Source organism: Epinephelus lanceolatus, chromosome 20 (assembly GCF_041903045.1).
Source record: "Epinephelus lanceolatus isolate andai-2023 chromosome 20, ASM4190304v1, whole genome shotgun sequence".
Classification (NCBI taxonomy): Eukaryota; Metazoa; Chordata; class Actinopteri; order Perciformes; family Serranidae; genus Epinephelus; species Epinephelus lanceolatus.
In genome coordinates, this window is record NC_135753.1 from 18,965,018 (window position 1) to 18,986,935 (window position 21,918).

The 21,918-nt window shown below is 44.9% G+C and overlaps 1 protein-coding gene across 3 annotated transcripts in view; it reads left to right on the top strand.

Moving 5' to 3' along the window:
* dlgap1b (discs, large (Drosophila) homolog-associated protein 1b) overlaps positions 1 to 17,576 on the top strand; it is a 119,420-nt gene extending 101,844 nt beyond the window's left edge. For 2 of the 3 annotated variants that reach the window (XM_033638927.2, XM_033638928.2), the window contains exons 7-12: positions 9,183 to 9,568; positions 9,652 to 9,731; positions 13,299 to 13,714; positions 14,946 to 15,037; positions 16,423 to 16,575; positions 17,108 to 17,576. In XM_033638927.2, the coding sequence (XP_033494818.1) occupies positions 9,183 to 9,568; positions 9,652 to 9,731; positions 13,299 to 13,714; positions 14,946 to 15,037; positions 16,423 to 16,575; positions 17,108 to 17,326 (1,346 nt within the window). In that variant the 3' untranslated portion in view covers positions 17,327 to 17,576. Of the gene's footprint in view, positions 1 to 9,182; positions 9,569 to 9,651; positions 9,732 to 13,298; positions 13,715 to 14,945; positions 15,038 to 16,422; positions 16,576 to 16,801; positions 16,927 to 17,107 lie in introns of those variants that run through there. The other variant, XM_033638929.2, reaches the window with a different exon arrangement.
* Positions 17,577 to 21,918: the final 4,342 nt, after the last annotated feature.

Genomic DNA, 21,918 nt, shown 5'->3' on the forward strand with positions numbered 1-21,918 from the left:
CTACTTATTTTTTCTCCAACCTGTGGTGCTATTTATCAGACAAGATTGTTTTGGTGTGAGTTACAGAGTGTCAGAGATATCGGCCATAGAGATGTCTGCCGTCTCTCGAATATAAGGGAACTAGATGGCACTTGGATTGTGGTGCTCAAAGTGCCAAAAAAAATACATTTGAAAAACTCAACAGCAATGTCTCTTTCCAGAAATCATGACCCAGTTACTCAAGATAATCCATAGACCTTGTTGTGAGCAGTTTCATGTAGGAACTATTTTTTTTTACTCCGAACTACTACCACCAACTGTATCACCGCACAGAAAGAAGCATCTACTGCTAGCTCACATAGCACCACTGAGCTAGCTAATGTTACAGCTCAGCCGAGAAGGACGCAATTAAAAGCCCTTTTTAAACAGGAATTGTGCAAATTTGCAGGAAAGCCCAATCAGTCTTTTTTCAGCCTTGGCAGTATAAAAACAAAATCGGGGAGTGCGGCAAAATCCCGCCTACCTACTTTTGTTTATACAGAATGTGCCTTTTTCAGGGCAATGGGGGGCATGAGCAAGTAACAAAACGTGTAGCTCAGCGTGTGACGTAAGCCACGGCGAGTCATTCCTTCGGCAATTCTCTCCTAAATCAGCCCGTTCCTCACCGTTCCCGTCATCTGATGGTTAATGGCCTCTTTGTTTGCGCGGGCAAGGAGTGCGCGCACTTCCTTGTCTCCCCAGTTGCTCATCTTTACAGTGTCTGTCAGGTTTGCGTTTCCCTCTTGCTACTAGCTGTTCATTCTAGCTGTTTCCTGTTTATCCCCCACCAGTGGGTCGCACGTGCGGCGTCATCAACAGCTCCTCCCACAAGTCATCAACAGCCCCTCCCTTTGCGGAAGGCAGCCTCGGTCTGTTTAAACTAAAAGGGTTCCGCCAGTATGACTACCCTACGAGGCGGAAAATTGGGCACCTCGGATCAACTCGCCAGTCCGGCTCTGTGTGTATAAACGCTCGCAGCGTGCCGGCAGAACAGCCCAACATTCATGGAAGATCTGGCAGTGTAAAAGGGGCTAAAGTTTACATTTTGCACTGGCAGCCATGAGCAGATGCACACTTCCTTTTGAGCTGTGATGCAGTTGGTGGGTGTAGAAAGAAAATAGTTCCTACATGAAACTGCTCACAACAACATCTGTGTATCATCTTGAGTCACCAGGTCATGATTTCTGGAAAGAGACATTGCTGTTGAGTTTTTAAAATGTATTTTTTTGGTGCTTTGAGCACCTCAAGCTGAGTGCCATCTAGTTCCATTATTTCAAGAGAAAGCAGACATCTCTACGGCTCATATCTCCAACATTCGTCAACTCACATCAAAACAATCTAGACTAATAAATAGCACTACAGGTAAAAGGAAACATATCTATTTTAAAATTCAGGGATGAACTGTCCTTTAAAGACCGTCCTCTCTTCTTCAACTCTATCTTTATCTCTCAGTGTTTGACATTACCTTAACAAGCTCCTCATTCTGAGATTTATGTGGACCCAGTCACTACTCAATCACAAACCCAGTTTCATTTAATGACTAACTGATCTCCCCGAACTACATGATTCTGTTTTTAGGTATGCCACGACTTGTTACAGTTGCTTGTGCTGTCACTGCCGGCACACGCGATGTGTCACTCTGCACTGCGAGGTCAGTCTGCTCTTAAAGTTTCAGTCAGTCAGTGAGCAATGCTGTGGGAAATGAGTGCAGTGAAAGCATGCGTGAGATGTGTGGGCGTGTTAGCTTTAGCGCCGGGGCTAATGCTCAGGTTTATGCCCCACGAAGCAGCTGGAATGTACAGGAACTGAAGGAAACGGCACGGCAAACTTATCCTCTGTGCTATCCCCCCGTTTCTCTCTCCTCCTTTTTTCTCACTTTTCTTTGTGTTATTCTTTCTTTATCTCTCTCCTTCTCCTCTTACGTCGAGTGACTGTGCTCTCTCTTTCAACCCCCTGGAGGCAGGTCTTTTGGACAGAAACAAAAGACTAATGTGTCTCTTCATGTGGTTGTGGACTAGTCAGGGTAAAGCCCTTGCCAAGTAGCAACATGGAACAATGGAAATGGCCTGGAGCCTTCACAGAGCCGGTCTAATGAGAAAACTGCCGTCATGTAGGAAAAGTCTTCAAGAGATTAGCTCACATGCTTCAGGACTGTACAGGGAGGAACTCTGGGTTTACATATTTATACCAAATCCTGGATAATTACACCTGACAGTGTAACAAATGTCATCTAGCTGCTATTTACAGAGTTGATGTTCAGGATAGCACTACTGTTAGAGTAAATGGTAGTTATTTTGAGATTTTAGAGGGATATAAACAATCAGTTATGTATTTTAAGAGTGATGTGACTTCCCCTACATAACTTCAAAACACTAGATCTTCAGGGCAGGAGGGATCTTGAATAAATGTGATCATTGAAGACTGTTTTGAAAGTCAGCTCTTGCTTTAATTTCCCCGCCCCTTTGGCTTTTTAACTCTCAGCAAGTCTCTCCCTGCCTGTCACTGATTGACAGGGCGAGGAGAGCGTCAGGCCATAAAGGAGGAATGCAGGTAACCAGGCTTTCTATTTGAACTTGAAGCTCAGGAAAGTGGGTTAAGTGAAGTGAATGTATTGCCTAACAGCCAGCAGCTGCCTGCCAGATTTAGCTGTGTGGCTGACAGTTGTAAACACACTCTTATCTAGTGATTCAGGAGACACAAGCCTGCCAGAGCAGTTACCCACTGTTGACACGGGTTTCTGTCAAAAGGGGCACACTGAGCACACGGCTTTGTTGATAGCACTGTTGGTCTGGAGGACACCGGAGGCATATTTAACAAATGTTTTGCACTGATATGCGCGCTTATGTTTAACTCGAGTGAAAGAAAGATTAAAATGCTGCAGTTAGTGCAGGATGTTTACAAAAGCTCCCTCCCCGAAAAGCACCCACACATGCTAAATATACTTTTTTAAAAGGCGCTCACAGACTGCCACCTTCCTCTCATGCACACACACACACAGGCACACACAGTGAGCTATTGTGTCTGAGAGAGTTCAGGCATCTGGAGAGCAGAAACCCTCTCTGGTGACCTCTGACCTCTGGTGGCTGTGAGGCGGAGACTGACATGAGGGTCTGGGAGACTTTCAGGTGAGAGGGTTGTCAGAGGACTTTTTAAAGGGCCATTGTGTACGGTATGTGCAGACTAGGGTTTGTTGTGTCTCTGCAGTGATTAGCAAGTGATAAGTGATGAGCAACAAGCTGCTATTTCTGGTTATTCTGACACATCAGACTTTTTAAAATCTTTTCTCTTCCCTTTACAGTAACTCATACGAGCCTACAGAGGCTGTGTTGAGTCATGTAGACTGTGCCTTGTATCGCAGCATTGTTGTTCAGAACAGCAGTGTAATGTCAACCTGTGTGAACCTTCCGGGTTATTGTCATCCCATGACACTGTCCCGGAAACCCGGTGACAAGCTATTATGACGAGGATCCAAGACAAACTGGTTGGTGGAGTTCAGCACTCAGCTGCACAAAGCCCACGCTTGAGGGCTAAAAACATTATTGGATATTCACTTGCAACACAGTGGCACCCAGTCGCTTTCTCCATGCCGTTATTCTGGTGTTTATTTGATTTTTAATTTACACTAGCTGCGACCCATTATTCCTGCTGTGTTTTCTTGTTGGCTGGTGTTTAGGTGGGTGTCAGTGCAGCTGCAGTGTACCCTGTCAAGGTAAACAAATGGGCAACAGAAGCTCCCCTCTGCTTGCTGCTGGTAAAATGCCAAGCCTCCCGGCAAACTTCATGTTGCTATGTGTCACCATGGTGACGCCATCACAAAGGACTCCAGCTGGTTCTCTGCGCGCGTGTGTGTGTGTGTGTGTGTGTGTGTGTGTGTTTGTGTATGACAGAGAGGGAGATGGACAAATGGACAGAGAGTGAGCAGACGGAGCCAGGCAGTAACTCGCTGATTTACCCTCTTCCCTCCTCCTCCTCCTCCTCAGACTTGCTCTGCTCCTCTTCTCTGTTCACTATTCTCTACCCTCTCCCCTCTGGCAGACCCTCATCCCAAGCACAGTGCAGCTGGGCTCAGCTGTCAATGTTCCCCCATACTGACCGCCCCCTTTCCGGGCCTTTGTATTTGTTTGGATGGTGGTGGATTTGCCCTTGGCCCCCGCGCGGGGGAGCCCGTTCCTGTTAGCTAGCCTCTTAAACCAAACCATCTGCTCTTTGAAGTGGCCTATCACACAGATACACAGATTGGAGATTACAAGGCAGCTGCCTGCCTTCAATCTGTCCAGTAACATGAACATGATGATTAAACAAAGGAAACACCTATACAGACACACAAATGGGACACAGTGATCAGCAGAGCCAAAAAAAGAGGTGGCTAGCAAGTCTGTTTTTGTTCTGCAGGCAGGAGAAATGAATGGAGACTTTGCTTTGTCTCACGGGAGGGAAGAGGGCTTTCTTTGATATTATCAAGCCGCCCAGAGGTGGGGGAGTGCTCTGCCAAGAAGAACCGCTGTTCACACCAACTTGTCGGCATGGGACTTTTGAAGTATTTGTCAAAAGAGGGATTTGGCAAAGAGCCACTAGAGTTTTGTCATTCACAAACTCTTCTCTTTGGGATGACAATGCTCGCAGCAGGCTGCGCCTACCTCTGAGAGGGAAGGGAGATGAAATTCCACAATTCCTTTTCCATTAAGTGAGGAAGTTGTTCTCGGTTCACAAGAGAATATGAGTCTTTTTTTCCTGCATTCAAAGCTCCACTTACCTGAGATTATGGAGTGACAGAAAAACTTAGTGTATGTGTGTGCCTGTCAGTGTTTATTGGTGAAGAGAGTTTTCCACATTCCTTCTTAAGGGTCTGATGGAATTCTGCGTCACATTCCTACTTCACTCCATCCTTGACTGTCTGTGTGCGTGGGAGGTCCAGGGCAGTGTAGCTGTCTAATGCGCTCATGGCTGCGAGAAGATCAAACTATTTTCTTATCATTTCTGTGGAAACTGGAAACTTGGCTGCTGTTTTATCAGGACAGTTGTTATGGTCAGATGCTTTCCCCTCACTGCTGTCAGGCAGGCAAGAATTAGAAAATCCATTCAGGCTCTTTGTCGAGTTTTTATAACATAGGAACATAAATCCATTCATTTTAGCTAAATGTTTGATGGCACACAAGTCACAGGCCTGGGCCAAGTCACTGTTGACAACAGCTCCTGATGAATGGAGAGCCTATCAGTGGCAGGAAGCCTGTGGTCTCCCTTGATGTGGAGAGGTTGAAACGTTAAGCTGGGTTGTGTCAATGTTATTTGTGTGCCTGCGTGTGCATGTCTGCAGGCCCGCGTGGCGCATCCATATGTGCGTGGGCATGTTCCAACTCCTGAGTGTGTTTACTTAACCTGTCTAGGCATTCAAAAACCCCCCTGTCATTCTCCAGCATGTCTGGCTCTCGCAGTGACAGCTAGGTGGGACACAGCGCGTCGTCTCCTGTTTCATACAGCGCTTTATTGAGCGGATGAAAACCCTCTGTTCTTTAACCCTTCTGTGGGCCTGATGGGAGTGCATACACACGCATATACAGTCATCCAACATGCACACACACACTAGTGTGACTTTTAGATGACTTCAGGGGATAGACGCTCTGAAAGGGGCTGACATTCTATCCTTTGAACCTCCACGCCTGATAGGGGCAGGACCTCGCCCTCTCCCTCTGTTTGAGTGCATGTGAGTGTTCACTGAGTATTTTCTGTTCTCTTGTGAGTCTGTACTCGGCGACCTTTCTGAAGATTAGCCCTGATGTCAATCATGTTCCCCAGACATCTGTGAGAAGTTGAGACAGTGCTGCATATCGCGGCATGCTTAGATGATTCCTCTTAAGATGTCTTTGGCAGGAATTCCTGCATATACAGTTTCCCTCAAAACATATGACATTGAGCTGTAGAAGGAAATACAGTAAGTCATCCTCCTTTGTCTCTCTTGTGGTTTGTTAACCCGCCATCAAAGGCACTCATATTAGCAACTGTGATCTCATCTCAACGCAGCATTTCGTCTTGTCTGAGGACTTTCCAGCTTGTCAAAACCTGACCAAAATCTCGTCTGGGATCATCCAATCACTGCCGGCGGAGCAGGAGGCCGGAGGAAGGCGGGTGGAGGGGCGGTGGATGACTCTGACAAACCAAGAGGATGAAGTCAGCCCTCTGTTCACCTCCAATATGTTAGGGCCTCTCTGTAGCTGTCAGTGAGATGGCGAGACACAAAGCAAACAACATCCCGCACTAATAGTTTTAGACATGGCTGCTCGTGCTGGGTGTGGTTGGCAACAGTTGTCTGCCGCGCACAGAGCAGCGATCTCGCCACCGTAGGATGTTTGTCTTTTGTAGGGATTAAAAGGGATCCAGGAAACCCGGTGTCCTAGTTTTGCAGCAGAGCAGAGAGAGAGAGCGACCTAGTTTTGATGATAACACCGGGCCAGGAAGGAGATTCCAAGACATAATGTAGTTAGGAGGTGACTGTTTTTGTCTTTCTGCAGACAGCCTGTGATTTCTTTTGTCTGTTGGTATGTTTCTATGCACAGCCTTCTGAGCTGGTGTGTGAGAGGCTTCATTGTCTGTGCACAACCTGTAGCTGTAACCTGAGAACACTGACAGAAAGAGGGAGAGTGTTACTAAGCATCACTGTGATGCTTTTTAATATCTATTTGCTTGGATTTAATACAAAGCCTTTAGTCTGTACTGAGCTTTCTAGCTTCTACGATATAATTAAACTTCTGTGCTTTCTCATAAATATTACTTCACTTGCGTGCAAACAACAGCGAGCCACTCAAGCGTGCAGGGCTATATCCGGCACCATCAAATTGTTCTGGATGTGTACAGTAAGTGCGTAGAGGGCTTAACCATCTAGATCAGTGGGTCAAGTGACTGACATACTAATCCTATTATTAGACGGGGCTCTGATTTGTTAAAGTTGCCCCTAATCTACTGTCCATTTTGACTCCAACACAGAGACCTAAGACCTCTGGGTAAACTGTCAGGGTGTCAGCTGTCACCAAAGGCATTTTCTCCTCAGGCAGTGATTCACTTCTGTTTTACTCCATTATTTATGTGTTTTTGATTGCAATATTTACACCCACTTTCTCCATAATCTTATTTTCTATGTTGCATAACATGCTTGCATGATGCCTTTTCATACTTTCATTCACAGATTTCTACTTATGAATGTCTACTATTGTCGTGCAGTAGTTGCTGCAAATATTTATATTTTCTTTGCGGTCATTATCTGCTTCTGCAGCTGCATTGATCCAAATTGCCAACAAGGATAATTAAAGGTGCATACCGATAATTAAGCATTGCATTTTTATGAAGTTGGGAAACTCACAAGAGACAGATTACAAAGGGAATGGTTGTAATTGCAGCAGCAGAGGCTGAGATATCCTGACTTTTAGTCCATAGAATGGGTCTAATTTCAACTACACTACACATTTCCTAGCCTGAGTGTCAGACTGAAGCTCCCAGAACCTTCAGTCTGACATGGCTTCCATTGAAGGCGATTTACAAGGGGGAGGGCATTTGATTTTTCCCTAACCAATCAGTAGAGATCAACGACTCACCCAGAATCTGACATCATTAGTATCCATGCCTCGGGGGTGCCGAAAACAAGCGAACATTGCCCGTTTAAAATGTCTCCGTCGTCGTGCACGCCCAGCTGCATCGCCGTTAAATCCAGTTTAGCAGCTTCCTTGATTTGATCCTCCATTAACGCGAGTAGTGGCGAAATACCTCGATAGCATCGTTAATGTGGTCTGTAGGATCTGTAGCGGTCGCCATTGTTGCTATCCTCACCAGTTACCCACCGGTGTACAGCTTGACATCAGCATGGCGCTGATTGGCTAATCACTAGACCCCCGGCATTCATTGGTCCGTCCATCGTTTGGACGAGATAAATCGCAAAGTCATTGCAGTATGCCAGACCAGAGATGCAAGCCTACTCAGTTGAGTGGGCATGGTCTATGGTCTGGAACCAGGCTACACATTTCCCATAATGCAACCCAACCCTGTCTCCTAAATGGCTCTTCAAATTGACAATTTCAGTATGTACTGCAGGTTTTTTTGTTGGGAAATTTTAACTTTCAAGCTTAACTCGATGCTCTGTTTTCTCATATGACTCGTGTCAATGTCTGGACAATCGAGTCTGCACATTGTAGCACACAACAGGAGATTGTCTGTGTCAGAAGCACCTACTGGGAACACTCCGTTTGGTTTAGGCAAGGGGTGGCACTTGGTTAGGGTGTGCAGAAGGCAGGACATGATGCAGATCACACTGTGGCCACATTGCCGGTTTATAATTTTTGGTCATAAACAACAGTCTCTTACCATTCCTTGAATCTGTCAGTTTTGGCCCTTACCGACAGTAGTTCCTGAAACTCATCATCCCTCCAGTTAGATATTTTTGTTGCCATCCGGATATTTACCCGCTCTGTTTAGACATAGGCTCAACTGGAAATTACGCAGACTTTGTTGGAGGGGTCTTGCAGGATGAAGTCAATTTAATATCCAAGCCAACTGATTCTGACATTTGCGTTCTTACATATGGCTCCTCTGGTAATGTCTAGACCAGTGGTTACCAACAGGTGGGCCGCAGTCCAAAGTGGGTCTCACAATAGACCGCAAGTAACTCACAAACATGTCAAGTTTGTAAAAGAAATGCAATTTATTTTGAAGGACAGTGAATTTCCAAGAAAAAAGTCTTAATTTTAAGTGCTGTTTCCTGCTGTAGAGTAAGTGAATAACGGACTGCTCTTGGCAGAGACAGCAAAGTAGCTTGCTCACATGGCCAAATGCAAGTATGATGCTGAATGTATTTAACTGTGGGACCTTGAACTAATGACTAAGGAGAAATCTGGACCCTGTGGCTGGACCAGTTGGGAACCACTGGTCTAGATGATCTCATGTTTGCAGTAGATGTGTGACAGGTGCTTGAAATAACCCCGATGATGTCATTATGGCATCATCTGGGTTATTTTCTCAGAATTTAGACAGCTCCCTCAAGCTGTTTTCACATGCTGTATAGTACTCATGAAGGGTAAACTGAGCTGAAAGTTTTAACTTATCTTTTATTTAACAGAGTAAGAGCTTTTTTTGGATGTGTACTTTCATTCATACTTCCATCTTTCTTTGTCTCCTCCCTGCAGTGTCATCATGCATCACCACCTACAAGAAGACACCACCCCCAGTCCCACCACGGACCACCCCGTCCAAACCTTTCATATCCATCACGGCACAGAGCAGCACCGAGTCAGCTCAGGATGCCTACATGGACGGGGGCTCCGGCCCCCGGACGGGCATCAGCTCCCAGCCGGGCCTGTCCAACTCCACGGAGAGCATCGACAGCATGAAGGCCCTGACAGCAGCCATTGAGGCGGCTAATGCTCAGGTGCACGGCCCCGCCAGCCAGCACGTCACCAACAGCACCATCACCATCACTGCCACCGCCACCACCTCTGCCGTAGCGCACGTCTCCGCAGACAGCAAAGCGCAGAGGGAAGCGCTCCGCAAGTGCCTCTCCATAGGGATCCAGGTTTGTGGATTAGCCGGGGTGTCTGTTGAAGTTCTAACATAAAACTTTGGCATGCAGTTTGACAGTTTCTCTCCTCCTCTTAGGTGGACCCAGAGGAAGGAGGGCCGACGGAGGAGCAGTCTAAATTCCAGTCAATAGGAATTCAGGTGGAGGATGAGCGATGGTGAGTCGAGAGACAAAGAGAGAAAGAGAAGTAGGCTGTAAAAGCGAAACTGGATAAGTCTGATGGAAGGGATGAGGCAGAGATACCATGAGCAGGAAGAGGGTTTGTGGAGACAGAGAGAGGTTTGTAGTGTGCAGTGCAAGCTTTTGCCCCCCTGAACTGGCTTTCCTGCAGCAGCTGTCTCCAGATCAGGGGAGGTTGGCGTCAGAGCCCCCTCAGCCAGGGGGCCCCAAGTGACAGCTGGGCCAGAGGATGTGGTGCAGGGAGCTGGGAAGGTGGAGGGGGTGAGTTGACAGCCATCTGTTGCTCCAGTCATTGTGATTCAGGCTACTTTGAGTCTGTGTGTGTGTGTTTGCGTATGTGTGGGAGGGAGGGAGTTTTATTGGGTTTGTTTAGTTCTGAGAGCACTGAGAGACTGCTGTGCTGTCAGCTCCAGCCTCTCACTCTGCAACATGTTCCCAGTTTGAGAAGAAGCAGCCCAGTGTGCGCACTGTTTCATTAGCTCGCATTGCGCCAGGCTTATCGAGGCCTCTGGTGGGACACGCAGGCATTTATGGGTTCTTTGTCTTGCTTTCATTCGCCCTGTCAAAACAGTGACCTTCTGTTTGGTGAGGGAAGTTGACAAATATAGCCACGGCGCTGGTTTTGCACCGTAGCCAAGGCACGCTTCGGGAATTCAAAGCGACATCACCTTTAATCAAAGGTCACAGCGAGGGCTGAGTCCAGCACTTTAAAACACACACTTACACAGTGTCAGGGAATGTGAGGGGCTTTCTGAAAGGGGAGGTCTCAGCTGACTGACCAAGCTCTGAGTTCCCGGAGTTGCCAAGTCAAATATTAACTCACCCAGACACCTTCTAGTCTGCTGAGGCGTGGACGTTATGCAGCACTGCAGCTTGTACATTTCCCGGGTTAATGTTTGGAGGAGGTGGGAGGGTATTTTGGTTGGTGCATGTTTGAGTGTTTACCTGTTGGCATGCATGTGTGTGTGCTGATCCATGCATGTGTATGTGTGTGTGTGTGTGTGTGTGTGTACCTGGGAGGTCTGGGCATGCTGCCCCCTACATTAGATTCCCAGACAGTGAGAGTGCCAAACTCCTACGGCCTTGCTCCAGTGCTCAAACTGCCTCAGTTGTGTCTGCGTGTGTATGTGTGTGTGTGTGTGCGAGAGAGAGAGAGAGAGTCTGTGTGTTTATATGCAGCAGTCGCAGGTCATAACCTTACCTCACTGTTTGAACTGGGATTAACTGAGAGGGAGTGGAAGAGAGTTGTAAAGTAGATGAACACAACCAACAACATGCTCATCTTTACACAGATTTCTTTATGTGCAGCAATGTTTATTTTTATTCATGTGTCATATTTATTCCGTCAAAGATGTTTACAGGTCAACTTTTAAAGGCTTTTGATATATGTATAATACAGTGTGCTTATAAAGTTAAGAGAACGGTAAGCATCTGATCACAAGCATGTAAAGAAAGTACAAGAGTGATGTACAAGTGAGATAGGATTTGCTAGATTCTGATTATGGTTAGGGTGTTGCAGGTTTAGGGTCTGGGGTTGGTGGTCACCAGATGGCTTTGCAGTCACAGAGGAGGTGGTCGTAGTGACAAAACCATATGCACAACCATCTTGAAAACGCAACTAAACGGACAGCTAGACCTCCCTGTCTTTTTATTTTTGCCCCAGCTGACTGAAGGTTTGTCATTACTGGCGTAAGGCAAACAAACATGAAGCCTCAGGTGCATACGCAACTTTTAAATGTCAATTTGTGGCGCACAAATGCACAAGTGGCTGTGTAGTACTGTGTTTTCTGTCTTACAACATATCTCTCTCAGCTTGCTCTGGCACTTCTTTCTCACGCTCTGTGCAGATGAGAGGAAAATAAATCTGGTTTAAAACAAAAACCTACAGTGGAGGTCAAGAGGGCCCTCAACAGCAGCAGCATATGGAATGCAAGACTCCACCTCTGCTGTGATTTACAACTTTCCGTTATGTTCGCCACATGATTGTAAAAAGAACATGGACTTTCTGTGTTTTTACTTCTGCGTACCTTCCAGATATTTTCTCTCCTCTCCCTCACATTGACTTTTCTCTTTAAACGCCCTTCCTTGTTCTTCTGCCTCCTGTCTATAGATATGTCTGTCTTTCTGTCTGGGCTGTGTTTGGCCTTGCCCGTCTCTGCCCCTGCAGGAAGTTGTTAGCAGGCCGATAGAAAGCAGGCTGAGGTCATTAGAACTGAACACCTGCTCGGAGGAGTTACTCTTTAACTGCTCTTTACACACACACACATATACACACTCACTGGCTGCTTGCACGTACACATCAAGCAAATACACACTGTTTGATCTCGGTGAAGCCACTCCCTTGTTCTTGCTCTCTCTTTTTCTGTTCACGGAAGAGGGGAGATGAATGAGAAGAGGGGAGGTGAGAGATGAATGGGTTGCTTCGAGGAGGAGTGTGTGTCCAGAGACGGGCCAAGGCAGACGTGATGGAGCTGTGATCATTTGTGTGTGTCATGCTGCAGGCAGGTCAAGCTGAGGTTCATGTGTGAGAAGACTGTGGGCATGTTTGGATCAGAGTACAGCTAGCAGGCTTGCAATTCAGTCCTTTTTTTCTGGCTTGGCTAAGTTGTTACTTCTTAATAACTTCCTGTGTTTTGACAGCAGAATAGTCAAATATGAAATCTACATATGTTTAACAGGCGGATAGGGCATGCTTGATATGCCAGAATTTATAAGTGCGCACTTTTATTCACTCTTTGTTTGTACCTTTGGAGCCTCTGTCCTTGCGGGCCCTTCTGTATACTACCAAAGTGCATTTCTTGTTTGCGCCATGGTATATTTTTGTACGTGTTAATAAAAGATGTGCTTTGAGTCACGCACCACTCTGAGTTGTAATCTTGCAGTGATTAGACTGCTGGCTTCTCCAATCACTGCGCAGTTAGCTGGCAAGTCTTCCCCCCCTTCAACACCCGCGTCTCTCTGGCGTCCCATTCATTACTGGGGTGGTGAGCTGCTCTATAGAACGTAGCCAAATTTGTGTATGTGTGTGTGTTGATTTAATCTTTGCACACAAGTGTGTGTATGTCTGCTGTTGCACATAGTGTGGAGGGACTTGGCAAAGGCTGCCCGACGGCGGCACAGAGCCTCTGAGCCAAATATGACATGGCACACCCAGCTGTAGAGCGGGGTCCCAGGTGTGTGTGTGTTGTTGTGCATTTGTGTGCATGTGCTGTTTGTGTACGTGCATCAGCCCCAGAGCAGGGCTTGTGGTGTGACAGACGACTGCACACTCTGTTGCCTCTGAATGAGCCAGGTGACAAAACACACACACGCACACAAAAGACGTTCCACACTACAAAAGCTATTCATCGTTATCAGTGATGAGATTGCTGTGATCATTTCAGTTTTTCATACTGGGATCACCTCCAAGAGCGGCGTGTAAACAATATTATCATAATTACTGCTAAAAGAGAAACACTAATGTGGTATTAAGTATACAATCTGAGTTTGTGTAATCAGTCGCTTAAAATCAGATCTTTGAAAGGTTCTCTGCTTCCTTTCCCAGTTACCGCAGGATGACCCGCTCCAATAGCGTAACCACGGCGGTGCAGGCCGACCTTGACGACCCCACAGATGCCCCAGAGCTGCCACCACGTCACTGTGCCACCATGCCGCGCCAGCACTCCCGGGACGCCGCCTCTTCTACCGTCAGCATCCAGGGCTCTGGTAACCACTACCACGCCTGTGCCGCTGATGATTACGGGGAGGTGGGGTTCGACCCTTCGATCCTGCCCCCTCCAGACCCATGGATGGACAGCGTGGCTGAACCAGAGGGGGGGGCTCTGGAGGCTGTGGGACGATCGGTGTGCCCCCGTGATGGCCGCTGGTTCCTCAAGTTGCTACAGGCCGAGACAGAGCGTATGGAAGGATGGTGTCGACAGATGGAGCAGGATGAGGTGGAGAATGAGCTGCCTGATGAGAGTGAGTTGAGTCAGAGTCTAAATGCTGAGATATGAAAACAGGAGAGTCTGTTGTACACTAATATTAGATCTGTTTTCATCCTCTCCTCCTCTCCTCCTCTGATTTGGAGGACGCTGGTATTCATGGTATTGGACCACAATAGCTGCTTGTTCCTGTCTCAGGCCCTCTGGCCTCCACAGACATACCGTGCATACTTATCAATAGGCTGCTGCTGGCCCCAGCCACACATCTGTCCTTTAGACACATTGTATAATGAACTCTCACACAAACACAGTGCAGGGATTTCTCTCAGCGCTCCTCCAGGCGACGATTTGATCTTGACGTAACACACATACACACACTGCAGAGCATGCCCACATTCACATCTCTAAATATGTTTTATGCACATACACTCACATGCACATACACGACTGAGCAAACAAGCCTGAGGCGGTAGGCACTGTATTCATACCTGTCCTCACCGCGCAGCTGATTTCATGTCTTACCGAAAATGTCATTCTCTATGCAGCCAGTGTGCTGTTATGGTTCCAGGCAAGATATTCTCTCACAGAACGTGCTGAGCAGGAAGGCTGTCTCAAGGTTATGTTTTCCCAGATCCCACGCTGCCATGTGCGCACACACATGTACACACACATATTCTGAAGGAGCTGAGGACATTGTATCTGTAGTGCAGATTCATTATTCCCCCCTCTCAGTGTCTCCTCCCATTTTTTCTTCATGTTGACAAATGTATGCACTGACAGTTTCTCTCCATAGGGACATCTGAGTCAATAGGACTGACATTGGAGTCAGGTTATGCAGTACAGCCTTGTCTAAAAACAGGCTTTGTGAGAGAAATGAATTAATACGTTATGTTAGGGCCATGTGCTTGATTATTTTAAGTTTCTTTTTGATGCGTGTCAGCCACTAAAACATTTCCTATGTGCTATAAACATGGCATTTTGAATTGTATGTTATGTAAGGTTGCTATTTTGCATTTCTTTGGATTTAGAATTTTAGTGCATTTCAGTAAATATTTCACTCCCATAAATGAGCTCTGTTTCTGAGAGGCGCCGAAAAAAGAGGATTCTAGCGTATCGTTTTCTGTGGCATCACAAATGCATCCTCTCTGTTAGTGCTGCAACATGCCTGCAGTATGCGGTACTGTGAGTAATTGCATTGTGAATTGTGTGCGTGTGTGTGTGTGTGTGTGTGTGTGTGTGCATGCATGTGCGTCTGTGTCTTTCTGCAGTCCTGGGGAAAATACGCAGTGCAGTGGGGAGTGCCCAGCTGCTGATGTCCCAGAAGTTCCAGCAGTTCCGGGAGCTGTGTGAGGAGAATCTGGTATGTGTCACCTCATCCTCTGCATGCTTCCCCAGCCCCCCACCCCCACCAACACTGACATCATCCTGCACAAATCATCCTGACAGGCCAGTCCAGCACTCATTTACTATGCATCTAGTGTAGGGTGTGCATCTGCACACCCTTACTGTCTTTCACATCCAAAAAATAGAACTTGCTGTGTGAAAACAAGAGCTTGACAAACAGAATTTCTTAGATGCTGATACCAATATGTATATATTTCAATATTATAGTAGCCAAAAGCTTTTTGTTGTGCAAATCTTCCAAAAAAGACAATATTCCCTCTAAGCTAGCTGTTCACATGGCTAATGGTCATAAATATTCCACTAATATTCCTGTTTTCATGCAGGCGTGCATACTCTGACTGACTCGCCCTAATGTGTCATTTATCACGTCAAAATGTGGGAAAGTGGAACAGCTGAAGAAACTTGTCATTTTGCTCATTCTCAGCAAAACAGGATTTTCTAAAAGTTTCTTACTGGTGACAGACTTGTTCAATCCTGCAAACACAGCCTCCCTCTTTCATTCCTTCAACCTCCTTCTTGAATAGGTCTGCATTGCCATGCACATATCCAAAAACCTGTTAATATCCAAGTCTGTCCTTATCTTATGAAGTAGGTGTGTTTCTTCTTTTGACCAGAAATGTGGGCTTTTCTGAGCATGCCTTGAAAACTGTTGGCAAGATTGTTTGTTTACAAGGTATCCATGACAACGCAAAGAGCCAACCATAAACAGACAAGAGGCCGTGTGTGTTGCAAACTTCGGTAAAAACCCCAATTGAGATGCATATTCCAAACGGGCTATACTCATGTCCCAAGAATGATATTAAAACCCAAATAATACCAGCATGTCCAACATGTGTTAATGGGAAAAGTGGAATATTAGTGTGCACGTAAACGTAGCTATGAAGACCTGCCATTTGGAAAAAGAGGAAGGAAGGAAAGGGAAACTAATTTATTATTAATTATAGAATCCAATATAGAATCCAGTAAATGAGAAAGTGTCTATATTTATAGTAATTATGTAACTTATACTGAATAAAAGATGGTTACTTAACAGACAGATTGGTTTAACCACAGTGAATGTATGATTCAAAATAAAGGGTAATAAAGAAGTCAAAGCATATTCTGGATACACACCCAGTACTCCTACGCATTTACAGTCAGTGCCTCATTTATTATTAAAGAAAAAATAAAAATTGTGCATATGCATTTGACTCACTTGAAAGCCAATACTGTGATTCATTCAGCTGCTGTGAAACTGAATCATCAGATTTCGACAGTATCTCTCCAAAAGTGTGTGATAAGCATATAAACAATATGTGTTTGTGTGTGTGTGTGTGTTTATATGCAATCTTTGTGTATCAGAACCCAAATGCACACCCAAGGCCCATCTCCCAGGACCTGGCAGGTTTCTGGGACATGCTCCAGCTGTCTATCGAGAACATTAGCCTGAAGTTTGATGAACTCCACCAACTCAAAGCCAACAACTGGAAACCTCTGACCCCACCAGAAATTCAGGTGCAGACACACCTGGCGAACATCAGATTCATCTAACCTCAGTTTGTTTGGGAATGCTTTACTAACTCGCATGTTACCTGCTATCATTACTGTATACTTTTAAATTGTAAATCCTGATGATTCACAGCTAGGCTTTGTTGTAGCATGCAGACGTGTTGCATACAGTCATGTTGCCTGCCTGACGTCACCACTTGTATTTGTGTTTGTTCTGTCTTGTTGTCGACAGTGAGCTGCTTTTGAGAAGCTACTGTACCTGCCATGCACCGTTGGGGCCGCCCGTCTCCAATGGTCACTTTTACCTCACGCAATGGCCACCACCGTGCTCTCTTACCCCATGCAAATGGCTGCCACTGTGAACCATAACCTCATTGAAAGTTGCATGCTCTTGACATTATGCCGACAACAGCTACACCGCTCTCTCTTACCCTTACGCCAGCTGGCTGCAGTTGTGTTGCTCCTTACTGTGTTTAGCTGCAGCTTGCCATGAGGACTCAGTGGTCTGTCATTAAGACTATTTGTTATTCCTGTCCAGGAGAGAAGGATGCCCCCTCCTGTGCCAAAGAAGCCCCTGAAGGGCCACCACCCTCCCCTGGCTAGGGACCGCTCGCTGGAGAGCTCTGAGCGCCAGCGTCTGGAGGCTCGCAAGCGCCTGCTAGCTGCCAAACGTGCCGCGTCGGTTCGGCAGAGCTCTGCCACCGAGAGCGCAGACAGTATCGAGATCTATATCCCAGAGGCTCAGACCAGACTATGAGACAAATGCATGTACCCACACACATGCCCAATACACTGTCCCATACACACTATAGCACTGAATGGTAAGGCTAGGGTGCTAACATGACATAATCACATTTTTTGCAGACTTCCCAGATCACTGTGGGGTTAGTGACAATGACAGAAGAACAAGAAATGTACATTTTCAGTATTTATTTATTTATTTATCTATCACCCTCCCCCTCCCTTATTTCCTTCTCCCAGCTTTGATGTAGCAGTCCCTCCTCCTGTACCTCCACCCGCCCCTCAATGTCAAACAAGTATCTTATAATCCCTTTTTTTAAAGTGGCCTAATAGTACAAAGTTAGCCAGGTGTAGCACAGCAGTGATGCTTCACTTTATTATGTTTCAAGTGCTGAGAATCGGAGGCAAACAGGGAGGGAGCGTGCATATATTTGATCTGATCTGCTCAGATCAAGTGTATCAAATCAAACAGAGAGAACAGACCTAATGACTTTTTGTATTCCTATAAAATCCCATGATCTGATTCTAAAAATAACATAAGCTGGAAAGTTTTTGATTTGTTTAATGAGGTCACACATTAGAAAATAATGGTGAAAAGACCAGACAAGGAAACTCTAGTGTCAGTTAGCGACACAATTCGCCCTCTGTTTGGAAATAGGTCTTTCCAGCAGCAAGAGGCCGACCGTCGCAGGAAAGGTCAAGAGGTCAGATTTAGCTCCTCCAGTCGAGGCAAAGTGGCTGTTGAGCCAGGAGCAGGTTTTGTGGTTCGGCAAAGAGTGCGATTCACTGAGAAAACTCACTGTTCAGAAATGCCACAAACCTAATCTGTGTGTGAAAGTGAGAGAAAGAGTGTGTGTGTGTGTGTGTGTGTGTGTGTGTGTGTGTGTGTGTGTGTTTGTATTCAGATGTTCATTTCAAAAGTGCTTCCTATTTTTCTAGGTCTAAAGGGTCCTAGTTGTAATTGAAGATTAAGGTAGCAGTATCAACAAACTGTAAACAAACCACCCGTCTTGACTCATTTTGAACTGAGCAAAACACGTTTGTATAAAGAACATACAGTGTAACGACATGACGTGCATGCTGACACAAGGTTACTGATATTTTTTGTCTTTTTTAAACAGGTTAAATCCTTTCTCATGTTGCGTTCAAACTCTTCAGTGTTACAGGCGATGCTAAAATACTGATATTTGGTACAATACTGGTAGTTGTACTATATTTTATTATGTCATTTTTAGACAAGAGAGGTTTATTGACAGTATTGAGACTAAAGGACTGAAAAGGGACTATTTTCTCCTCACTGTGTGTGCACTATCTCTGCCTCCAAATGAAGCAATTATTTGAAGGTCATACAAAAAAAATCCAATTTGTAATATTTTGTATTCATGTTTAATTTATTGATTAGGAGAACAATGACTGTTTATTGACATTGTGATTATTATTATGCACTGACAACAAGGCCCTTATACTGTGTTTATGTTTTGTTTCTGTTGGTTCTTTAGCATGACAGGCACCTTTTTTTTCGTCTCTTCTGTTTCAGTGATCAGCCTTAATTTCTAATATGATAGTTGAGCACAACAGCAGTCTCAGGGGAAGAAGTGCGCGTGCGTGCATGTGTGTGAGAGAGTGCGTGGCTGACTTCATGTGACTTTATGTGACCCATGGCTTTGTCACTTACTGTACATAACCCCCAGTCACTGGGATAGGCCATGATCTCGAACAAGGGAGAAGTATCCATGCCATTTTTTTAAAAAAGATGTTCCTGTTGAACATCTCAGCCCTAATTACTTCAATGTAACAAGGTATTTCTGTCAGCTGCTTGAATGTGGAGACAATCCTGAGCCAGTTTACCGTCACATAATTGTTTTGATGAGAGAATAGCAGTTCTCTTTATTGATCTGACAACGTTTTGTGCCATTGGATAACTATAGGTAAGGATATATTCCTGCTATTTGTCCCTATTGAATGGAAGTTTTCGTTGAGAGGTGTTTGTGAAGGAACTCAAGTGATGAAGTAACCGTACAGTATGATTTGTATTTCCTTTAGTCGGTCGATATGAAGTTTAGAGAGGATGCTTAAAAGTAACAATAGTTCAAACTTAACGCCATTTTCTGTAGATGAAGCTCATTTTAGTATTTTTTACTTTGGAACTTGTATTTGAATTGAATTGTCTGTCAAATGATTGACTTCTTATTTATGTTTATTATATTAACATATCAATATAACACTCCTGGTATAGCAGGGAGTTAGAAACCAGAATGTTGGATTGTGGTTAGTCGCTAAACTCAAAAGACACTCCAGCAATCCTGGCAATTCTGAAGCTTGTGATGTAGTTATATTAAGAGATCAAATAAACATTTGTACATAAATGAATGTTTCCCTATGTAAATGTAAACTAAAAAACCCAATCAAATACCATATTACGCAGATATACATTTTGTAATTAATGTTATTACACTGTTGATGTTATGGCACGTGTATGAGCGCTTATCAGCATTAAAAAAAATATATATCATTGCCATAATTTTGTTGTGTTCATTTCTTTCCCTGTCTCCACATGTGTTTCCAATTGGAATATAATTAAGCAGATTACAAGGCCAGCATGGTGTGTTTTTAGGGCATTCCCCTTCCGCAGGGGCGGGTCCCCATAATTAGACAGCACTTTTGGCCTTGGCTCAGTCCCGACGCTCCTGTACATGCAGCTTCTAGTGATTTGTCATTCACACATCAGTCATGCTGAGGGGAGGCATGCTGACCTCGCTGGCCAGAGTTCAGGAGAGGGTGGGGGTGAAAGAAGGGTTTGCGGAAATGGGTGTCTTCTTTGTATAAGGAGCCCAGGGTCAGCCTACCTTTCTAATGGCCCACCATAGTTGACTACCATTGCATATTGTGTGCCTGGAGGTCTGTTCAAACCCTTATGAGTGATTACATCCTTAAGTTTGGACCCAACTTCCTCTATTAGAGCTGTCACTTCTGACATCATCCGACAAAAGGTGAAAAACTCATGCATTCTGAACATTTGTTGATGACATTTGGTGCAACATTCCAGCCACTGACTAACCAATAAAACTGTGATTATTTAAAGGAATACTTCACCACCCAAATGATTGTTTGTATATCACTTACTCACCCTGTTACATTTAATTTGTGGAGAAAACTTTGTTTTTCTCCCATGCCCCTGGTGAATAAAGAATCCAAAAAATGGAGAAAATTCTTGATGAATTGAAGTCAAGGGGCCGCGTTTAACAACAGCAAACTATATCAAAACATCCAGGAACACACTCTCACGTGCAGTATAATCCAAGCCACTTTTATCCAGTTGTACACTCAGTGCTTCCCAAACAGACAACCCTTTCCCATCTATGCTTTCTTCAAAGCCAGACTCCATTAACAAAAAGTCATTTTAACTCACTGAACGCAGGAGCTGCTGATCTACTGCGGCCTCAATCGGTAGTTTGGTTGTGTTAACTGTACAACTTTTCTGAATTCGAACTAACCCGATGAAACAGCAGAGTCACACAATACAACACACAAACTAACTGACTGAGGCAGTGACAGACCAGCAGCTTCCGTGTACAGTGAGGTAAAGTAAAGGTTTTCATCAATGGAGTCTGGCATTAAAGAGAACATTGGTAAGTTTCACTTTTCCTGAAGATCCCCATCAGTAGTACTGAGTATATGACTGGATAAATGAGACTTTTTATCCAGAAAGTTTGTAAGCTGATGTTTTGATATAATTTTGCTGTTCTTTAAAGTGGACCCCAATGACTTCAATTCATAATAAATTTTCTCTGTTTTTGGATTTCTCACTCACCATGGAGTCATGCAAGAAAAACTACTTTTTAGTAACAGATTCAACGTAATAATGGGGTGAGTAATTGATATACACATTGTCATTTAGGGGGTGAAGTATTCCTTTAATTGATTACTTAGATATTCCCCTTTAGATCCAACAACATATTATAGCTCGCTGATTAGCGAAGATGGATTTCTTTTTGTTTCTGGCACCTTTTAATGAAACAAAAAACAACCCCAACAAAGGTTTGTATTCCTTTCAAATCTGTAAAATAGACTGGTGTTGAGCTTTAGAGAAGAACATGTAATAAATTAAAGGGTGTCTGTCTCCGCAAATATAGACAACAAATCCTATTGAGGCCAATAGAGAAGCTTTAGCAAGACCAGAAGGGAACAGCTGTCCTCCCTAGCCCTGAACGAGCCAGCGTACTCAGTTGTAAGCTGACTTACATTGACTCTATTGAGATGCAGGCACACATAAAGCCCCGCTGGCAAGAAACTGTTGACGTCTGCCGTTTGCTCGTGTTAATTTATGCAGGATTATGCTAATTGGCAGGAGCTGTTGTAAACCTCTCACACACAGGAATGTCTCTGAATGCCTAACGGTAGCCTGTGGAAAGACACAAATGCTATACTATTTCTGTCTTCCCGCTCTCCCTCCTTTTATATACTGAATGTTCTGACTCAATACGCCGTCTTTATCCTTAAGGGATGAATCAGTAATCTTCACAAAGTTCAGTGGGATTTAGGAGAACACGAATGCGCATGATCTGAGTGATCCGCAGCGGGGAAAATACCAAATGATCAATTCTGAGA